The 9,525-nt window shown below is 35.9% G+C and overlaps 1 protein-coding gene across 1 annotated transcript in view; it reads left to right on the top strand.

Moving 5' to 3' along the window:
• The first annotated feature begins 4,679 nt into the window (after positions 1-4,679).
• The window catches only part of ZYG11B (zyg-11 family member B, cell cycle regulator), a 57,124-nt gene continuing 52,278 nt past the window's right edge, over positions 4,680-9,525 (top strand). The window contains exon 1 of the mRNA XM_077779707.1: positions 4,680-4,762. Within this exon, the coding sequence (XP_077635833.1) occupies positions 4,750-4,762 (13 nt within the window). The 5' untranslated portion in view covers positions 4,680-4,749. The remainder of the gene's footprint in view (positions 4,763-9,525) is intronic.

Consider the following 9,525-nt stretch of genomic DNA (forward strand, 5'->3'; position numbering starts at 1 on the left):
TTTTATGATTTTTTTTTTTTTTTTTTTTTTTGCTAAATAGTATTCCATTCTGTAGATATGCTATATTTTGTTTATCTGTTCATCAGTTGATGGATATTTGGGTTTCTACTTTTTAGCTGTTATGAATAAGGGTTCTATAAACATTCCCATACAAGTTTTTCATTTCCCTTAGGTAAATACCCAGAGGTGGAATTACTAAGTTACATGGTAATTGGTAGACTTTTTTTCGAAAGTGTCCACATCACTTTATATTCCCACTAGCAATGTATGAGAGTTCCAATTTTTCTGTATCTTCACCAACACTTATTGTCTGACTGCCTGATTATAGGCACCCTCATGGATGTGAGGTATTTATTTCATTATGATTTTGATTTGCATTTCCCTGATTACTAATGATGTTGAGCATTTTTCATATGATTATTGGTCATTTATACTTCTTTGGAGAAACATCTGTTCAGACCTTTGCTTGTTTTTAATTGAGTTTTTTTTATTATTGTAAGAGTTATTTATATATTCTAGATACAAATCTTTTATTAGATATATGATTTGCAACTCATTTCTCCTGTTCTGTGGGCTTTCTTTTCATTTTCTTGATGATGACCTCTGAAGCACAAAAGTTTCTTATTCCGGTGAGATCCAAAGTGTCTATTTTTTCCTTTTGGTTGGTTGTTCTTTTGGTCTTGTATCTGAGAAACCATTTAGAAATCCAAAATCAGGAAGATTTCTACTGGTATTTTCATCCAAGATGTTAATAATTTTAGCCCTTGCATTTAGGTCTTTGATCCATTTTAAGTTAATTTTTGTATATGATGTGAGGTAGGGCTCCCATCTTCATCCTTTTGCATGTAGATACCCACTTGTCCCAGCACCATTTGTTTATAAGCCTGTTCTTTTGCCCATTTTATTGTCCAGGCATGCTTGTCAAAAATATTCATCATAAAAAATATTGACCATAAAAAATATTGACCATAAATATGAGAGTTTATTTCTGGATTCTCAGTTCTGTTTCATTGATCCGTATATCTATTCTATCTCAATTACTACACTATCTCAATTACTATAGCTTTATAGTAAGTTTCAAAATTGACAAGTGTGAGTTCTCCAACTTTGTTTTTCTTTTTAAAGATTATTTCAGTTATTCTAGGTCCCTTATGGTTTTTTCCTTTAAATTTTTATTTGAATACTATTTGGTTAATGTACAGTGCAATATTGGTTTCAAGAGTAGAATTCAGTGGTTCATCACTTACATACAAAACCCAGGACTCACTCATAACGTAATATAACATAACTCATCATAACTCATCATACCTCCTTAATACCCATCACTCATCTAGCCCATTCTCCCCATCAACCCTCAGTTTGTTCTCTATCAATAAGAGTCTCTTGTGGTTAGTTTCTCCTTTTTTTTTCTCCTTCCCATATGAACATCTGTTTTTTGTTTCTTAAATTCCACATATGAGTATAATCATATGGTATTTGTCTTTCTCTGACTCTTATTTCATTAGCATAATACACTCTACCTCCAACCACATCATTGTAAATGGCAAGATTTCATTCTTTTTGATGACTGAGTAACATTCCATTGTGTGTATATACTGCATCTTCTTTATCCATTCATCAGTCAATGGACATTTGGGCTCTTTCCATATTTTGGCTAGGTCCCTTGTATTTCCATATGAATTTTAAGATCAATTTGTGAATTTCTGCAAAAACGTAAGCTGGATTTTGATAAGAATTATATTGAATCTGTAGATCAGTTAAATAAGTTTTCTGATCTATGAATATGGAGGTCCTTACATTTATTTAGGTCATTAATGTTTTATTTTAACACTTTTTTCTTAAATTCCTATTTTATTTTTTTGATGCTTATGTAAATGGAATGTTTTCCTTTTTATTTTTTTTAATGTTTATTTATTTTTGAGAGAGAGAGAGCATAAGTGGGGGAGAGGCAGAGAGAGAGCGAGACACAGAATCTGAAGGAGGCTCCAGGGTCTGAGCTGTCAGCACAGAGCCTGATATGGGGCTTGAACCCATGAACTGTGAGATCATGATCTGAGCTGAAGTCGGATGCTTAACTGACTAAGCCGCCTAGGCACCCCCTGGAATTGTTTTCTTAATTTCATTTAAAATTGTTCATTGTAAGTATATAGATATAATTGATATTATGTGGTTTTTTTTTTATGTTGATAGGTTTTATTGTTGTTAATTCCTTAGGACTTTATTATTTTTATTTTTTAACATTTGTTTACTTTTTGAGAGAGAGAGAGAGAGACAGAGCATGAGCAGGGGAGGGGCAGAGAGAGAGGAAGCCACAGAATCCAAAGCAGGCTCCAGGCTCTGAGCTGTCAGCACAGAGCCTGACAAGGGGCTCGAACTCATTAACCATGAGATCATGACCTGTGCCGAAGTTGGACACTTAACTGACTGAGCCACAGGTGCTCCGCCTCTTTTTAAATGTTTATTTAATTATTTTGAGAGAGAGGTACCAACTTGACAGTAAACTATTAAAAAAAAAAAAAAAGAATAGCAATAATGACCAAAAAAAAAACTGTCTAAAAGTAGGCTTTCCATCTATGGATGTAACATTAATACTCTTTTCTCTAACATAGTGTGTATATCCATAGAAATATGATCTGCTATTCATAGAACTTACTTCCTTTGTCTAGTGCTGGGTCTAGGATCTCTGGGCAACATGCATTTTTCTTGGTCAAGTACAATTCAGCCAATTTGCATTTGTTGAGTTATTAGCCACTTTGCCTAACTCACATTTTGTTTTTTAAAGTCTGTCTCCCTAATCTCTTGCTCTTCAGTGGCCAAAGAGAAGACTTCTTTAGATTATGTTACTTGAGCCTATCATTTTTATCTGGAATTTTTATCTGGAAAGGTCCTGAAAACTGTATTCATTTTCATTGCTTTAATTGTTGTTATGTTATGTTATTTTAACATACAGGTTATTTTAACGCAAGTGTTTGCTNGTTTGTAAGGTCCTGAAAACTGTATTCATTTTCATTGCTTTAATTGTTGTTATGTTATTTTAACATACAGGTTATTTTAACGCAAGTGTTTGCTTGCTAGAATCTCTCTGGAAATAAACCTTCAAACTTGGGTATGGGAAAAAAATTATTTTGAGAGAGAGGGAATGCGCTAGTTGGGTGAGCCAGAGAGAGAGGGAGAGAGAATCCCAAGACAGCTCCCCACTGTCAGTGCAGAGCCCCACCTGCGCCTCAATCCCCACAAGCTGTGAGACCATGACCTTCACCGAAATCAAGAGTTGGACACTCAACCGACAGAGTCACCCAAGTGCCCCCCTTAGGATTTTCTTTATACAAGATTATATCACCTGCAAATAGTGATGGTTTTGCTTTTTCTTTACAATCTGCATGTTTTTTTATTTCTTTCTCTTGCTTCATTCTAGGACCTTCAGTACAATACTGAATAGAAGTGGTGAAGGCAGATATCTTTGTCTTATTCCTGAGTTTAGTGGGGAAATATTCAGACTTTAAAGATTAAGTATGATACTGACTGGGTTTTTCATAATCTTTATCAGGTTGAGGAAGTTCGATAAACTTTTTATACCTTACCTCATGAGTACTTCTCTGTCATTAATATATCTTTTTGAACTATACTTTCTAATGGTTACTATTAAAATGTCACATGTATAGTCTAATAGTGGTTAAGATTTGTGTTCCTGAGTCAGTTTTTAATTTGAAGCTATACTTTATCACTATGTGCAGAATGATGAGAAAGATGTTACTTTTCTGAACCAGTTTCCAATTACAACTTTAAAAATGAAGAAAATGCTTCACTACTTTTTAGAATAGGGGTGAAAGAATAAATGAAATAATGGATAATTCATGTAAGATACTCAGCACAGTCACACAGAAAGCATGCAATGCATAATAGCTCCTATATAATTATATTATTATTGGGGATATTTAGAGTGTTTATTTCTGTAGTTAAAATGCTTACACTTAAATCTTTGTGCTTATTTGATTAGTTCTTTATTCCTCAGACTGGAATAACTGGGTTAACCTTTTCTATTTTGAGGATGCTAACAGCTATAGCAAATTCTTTTACACAAATAAATTCATCATGTTTGAATTACCAGATTCAAATGGGGATTTTGTGGGAGATCAAGTTGGAAAGTAAATTAGGGCTAGATTTTGGAAGGACTGAGGTATCAGTGTAATAATCTAAGAATTTTCTCTTCTCTCTTCAGGCCCATGGAAGTCCATTCAAGGTTTGAGCAGGGAAGGGTCATGAGTAGTAATTTAAGAATATTAATCTGCTATTCCTCTGAGGTCTTTCCTGACATCCTTGACTGATTAGGGCACCCTGCTTGTACTTACATACTACCCAATATGTCCTCTAATGTGATATTTAATGTACTTCATGTAAATACTTGTTTAAATGTTTCTCTTCTGCTTCTTGAGAACATGAATCACCCCTTGTATTCCCACTGCCTACCACAATATCTAAGATATGGTGGAGTGAATAAAAATACTTGCTGAACGAGTAAATGATGTTTTGTTCTCTACTTTTCTGGAAATTAACTTGCTGGCTTTTGTGTTCCTTTTATGTTTTCTGGGCTCCAAGGAGGAGGCATCTCCGTATTCCTTACTTGATATCTGCTTGAATTTCCTGACTACTCACCTTGAAAAGTTCTGTTCAGCAAGACAAGATGGAACATTGTGTCTGCAGGAACCTGGAGTGTTCCCACAGGAGGTGGCTGATCGTCTGCTTCAGACCATGGCCTTTCATGGTAAAAACTAAATAGAAGAAACCAGAATTATGTGCTGTTAATTGGCAATGGATTTTGAAGTGCTGCTGTGGCCATGTAATCATTTTCTTAGAAAAGGCCAGATAAGCCTGATTCCAGGAAAAGGAATTTATTTATTTTTGCCTATCCTGCCACTTACTGTGTAATTTGGAACAGAATTTTCCTTTTCTAATCTGGGAAAATTGCTTTTTATCTTTCTTTCTCCTTCTCCTCTCCTCCTCCTCCTCCTTCTTCTTTTTCTTTTTTTTTTTGCCTTTCTCGTGGCAAAAATAATTTATCTAACCTTTAAAAATATCCATTTAGAAATTTGCTGGCATAAAATACCTTACATTTTTTCTTTTTTCTTTTGAGAGAGTGAGAGAGGGCAGATAAAACAACCCATATATGAGCAGGGAAGGGGCAGCAGGAGAGAGAGAATCCCAAACAGGCTCCACGTCCAGTGCAGAGCCCCACACGGGGCTCGATTCCACAACTCTGGGATCAGACCCAAGCTGAAATCAAGAGTCAGACACTCAACTGACTGAGCCACCCATGCACTCCTACCTTACATCTTCATTTGGCAATGGGAGAATAAATACTGTTATGGAAAAACTAGCTTCTGCTGTTGACCTTTGAATTGGGAAAGCATAGCTAATTTAGTACTTCTGTTTTCAAAAACAAATTCTGAAAATAATTTCAGAAGATTGGAAAATCTTCTCTGTGAAATTGTTTATGTATATTGAGGATTTTTGTTTTTTCTGCTTAAGTTTTAAGTTGAAGCTTTTAATGCCTTTATATATTTCTGGCTTATAAACTCTTAAAGTAGGAAATAAAATTTATCCACAACTATAAAATAGAATGAAAATGTGGCAATAATGATAACTATCATTTATTGATTGCTGGTTACATGCCAGACATTTTATGTTTTTCTTGTAATTTTTTAAAAATATTTTTATTTATTTCTAGAAGAGAGAGAGCGTGAGCAGGGGAGGGTCAGAGAGAGAGGGAGATACAGACCCTGAAATAGGCTCCAGGCTCTGAGCTGGCAGTCAGCACAGAGCCGGAGCGGGGCTCGAACCCACGAACCGCGAGATTATGACCTAAGCGAAAGTCGGACGCTTAACCGACTAAGCCACCCAGGCACCCCTCCTTGAATTTTCTTAAAAATACTGTAAAATAGGGACGCCTGGGTGTCTCAGTCGTTGAGCGTCCAACTTCGGCTCCGGTCATGATCTCACGGTTCGTGTGTTCGAGCCCTGCATTGGGCTCTGTGCTCACAGCTAGCTCAGAGCCTCGAGCCTGTCTTCAAATTCTGTATCTCTCTTTCTATCTGACCCTCCCCTGCTCACCCTGTCTCTCTCTCTAAAATAAATAAAAACATTAAAAATACTCTAAAATAGCCATTATTATCCCATTTATTTATAAACAGATAAGGAAACCTAGGTTCAGAGAAGTAACTTGTTAAAGGTCACAATACAAGAGTCCTGGTTTAAATTTAAGTCTGTCTGATTCCAAATCTGAGCTGTTTTCACTGCCACACAATCTTTACATCCCCATTAGAGATCTCCCTGCTCCTAGATGCCAGATAATTCTATACATTTTTGCTGTGGCCTTAAATACACATTAAATTTGAATCCAGATAATGTATTCCAAGGAAGGGTGAGAGAAATAAGCTTGTAATTGAGGCATTTTGGACTAATTTTGGGAAGAAGACATCGGCACTCCTTAGTTTTCACTAAATTGCTCAAGTTTGTAGTCTCTTTGAATTCTTCTAGCCTGCCAAAAGGAACGAGGGTAAATTTCAAAAGTACTATATATGGTAAAGCTAAAGCTCCCTTACGGGGCTGGGCAACAATCTTAGAGATTATGAGAGTGCTAACATTTCTTTCTTAGTCTTAGTTTAATGATTATGCTTAACATACTCAATTTAAATATGTATACATAACTAATCTTGTAAATCACATGAATTTACATTGGGGCGCCTGGGTGGCTCAGTTGGTGTCCAACTTCAGCTCAGGTCATAATCTCACAGTCTATGAGTTCAAGCCCTGCATTGGGCTCACTGCTGTCAGCACAGAGCCCTCTTTGGATCCTCTGTCCCTCTCTCTCTCTGCCCCTTGCTCATGCTCAAATGCTTTCCCTCTTTCTCTCAAAAATAAAAAAAAAAAATGAACATTAAAAAAAAGAATAAATGTTAACTAAAGTTTTAACTTTGCCAGATTGTTTTTGAAATAGAACTACTGATAGCTAATAATAGCAGCTAACAATTATTGAATACTTATTATTATATACCAGGCATTGTGGCAAATGCTTTATATGGGTAAAATTATAGAAGTAGTTTTTAAGTGTAACTAAATAATTATACTCCAAAGCAGTGTTTTAGAGAGGCTATATGCTTCATCAAAATGTGTTTTCTACCTCTCCTTTGCAAGCTGCTTTCAGATGAGGAAACTGAGAGTCAGAGAAATAACCTCCTCTCCCATTGTGTTACTCCACTATGATTACCTGCCTTACTTGCCAAGAAATGTTCTGAATTATTTAATCTCTTTGGAAAAATCACACACCCACTTTCAGACAGTCAAGGGTGGATACTATTCACTTGAAACTAATATAACATTGTATGCCAACTAAACTTCAAAAGTAAAGATAAAAATTTTAAAAGTTAGAAATCTGCGGGGGAAAAAACCTTACAGTAATTCTAGGCTGTATTATATATTACATGACGAGATTGAAATTCAACTTATGAATTTGCCAGATGTAGATTAAGAGATAACTAAAATATGAAAAATTGAAAAACAAAAAGGAGTGGCTACTACTGATAACATACAAAAGAACGTACTGCCAATTCTTGTCACAATTTTTAAAAGCTGTTTGATCAGTTTTTCTGTGTATTTTAAAATTTTCATAATAAGATAGAAGTCCTATGAATACTTTTAGAATTTATAATATTTTTTCTAATAGCATAATGATTTATAAAATACTTAGCTTATTTACATTCAAAAGTTCTTTCTTATTTACCCAATTCAAAAGAGTGATGATATTGGTGGCAGGTGTTATTAAAATAAGCCAGATGCTGGGGCACCTGGGTGACTCAGTTGGTTAAGCCTATGACTTTGGCTCAGGTCATGATCTCACAGTTCATGGTTCAGACCTCGTGTCGGGGCTCTGTGCTGACAGCTCAGAGCCTGGAGCCTGCTTCAGATTCTGTGTCTCCCTCTCTCTCTGCCCCTCCCCTGCTCGTGCTCCATCTCACTCTGTCTCTAAAAATAAATGGTAAAAGAAAATTTTTTTAAATACAATAAGCCAGATGCTAAAGAGTTTTACTTATTGGGATCTTTGATTCTCTTGCCATAATCTTTGCTTATTCTGTGTCATGCTAAAAATTTTCCAGGGAATGTGTGCGTAAGAGTTAAGAATGAGAATAAGAATTTTGTCATCTAATGGTGATACCTCTGTACCCAGTCTAAACTGATACACTGTGATAGGTTCAGCCTTCTGTTTTGAGGTTAAATTGAAAAGAGTAATACCTTTTGAAACATGGATTGCATCCTTGAATATTCAACTAAACTTTCTAGGTGACTGAGAGGTCATACTCTCAGAGTAGTACCCCACTTATCTGGAGGTCACATTGCTGGTCACCTCCGCTGTCTATAGCCTAAACCAGAAAGAAATAAAACATGCTTTGGAGTGAAATCCTTGCATTTAGGTTTCTGTACTTTACTTCTTGAAAGAAGCCCTTGAGGAACTTTCATTTAGAGCATATTCTTGAATAGGAGTACTGAGAACGATGGTGGAGTAGGAGAATCCTAAGCCACCTCATCCCACAGATACTCCTAAATAATACCCACAGCAGTGTAGATCATCTAGANGGTAGTGAGTGTGTGTTTAGGAATTTGTCCATTTCTTCTAAGTTGTCCAATTTGTTGGCATATAATTTTTCATAGTATTCCCTGATAATTGCTTGTATACAAATATATATTCTTAAATATAGTTACTTTGTGTCTTTTTTTTGAGAACGATCTCTCACTTTTTTTTTAAATGTTTAATTATTTATTAGAGAGAAAGAATGAGTGGGGGAGAGGCAGAGAGAGAAAGAGGGAGAATCCCAAGCAGGCTCTCAGTACAGGGCCCAGCATGGGGCTTGATCCCATGAACTGTGAGATCATGACCTGAGCTGAAATCCAGAGTCAGATGATTAACCGACTGAGCCACCCAAGCTCCCCTCGTTGGTTCTTTAACCATAACAAATTAAGAATTGATCATCTGGGGCACCTGGGTGGCTTAGTCGGTTAAGGGTCCAACTTCGGCTCAGGTCATGATCTCATGGTTCGTGGGTTCGAGCCCGGCATTGGGCTCTGTGCTGACAGCTAGCTGAGAACCTGGAGCCTGCTTTGGATTCTGTGTCTCCCTCTCTCTCTCTGACCCTCCCCTACTCACAATGTCTCTCTCTCTCTTTCTCAGAAATAAATAAAAAACATTAAAAAAAAAAAAAGAATTGATCATCTGAAGGGGATAGGCTGCCAACTAACAATCCCAAGTAGATAGTATGACAATAAAGGAAGATTTAGTTTAAATATACTGTAGCAACTACAATTAATTAGTCATGGGAAAAAGTAGGTGATTCTTTAATATGTTTACTTTTGAAAGAAGGGAAGATAATCTGGAAAGATTTTTCTTCAGATGTAGTAATGACATTTGGGTAGTGCTTTCAGTTTGCAGAATGCCTTTTTTTTTTTTAATTTTTAAAATTTTTTTTTTTTTTTTAT

The sequence above is a fragment of the Crocuta crocuta genome, unplaced genomic scaffold (assembly GCF_008692635.1).
Source record: "Crocuta crocuta isolate KB4526 unplaced genomic scaffold, BGI_CrCroc_1.0 scaffold168, whole genome shotgun sequence".
In the NCBI taxonomy this organism is placed as follows: Eukaryota; Metazoa; Chordata; class Mammalia; order Carnivora; family Hyaenidae; genus Crocuta; species Crocuta crocuta.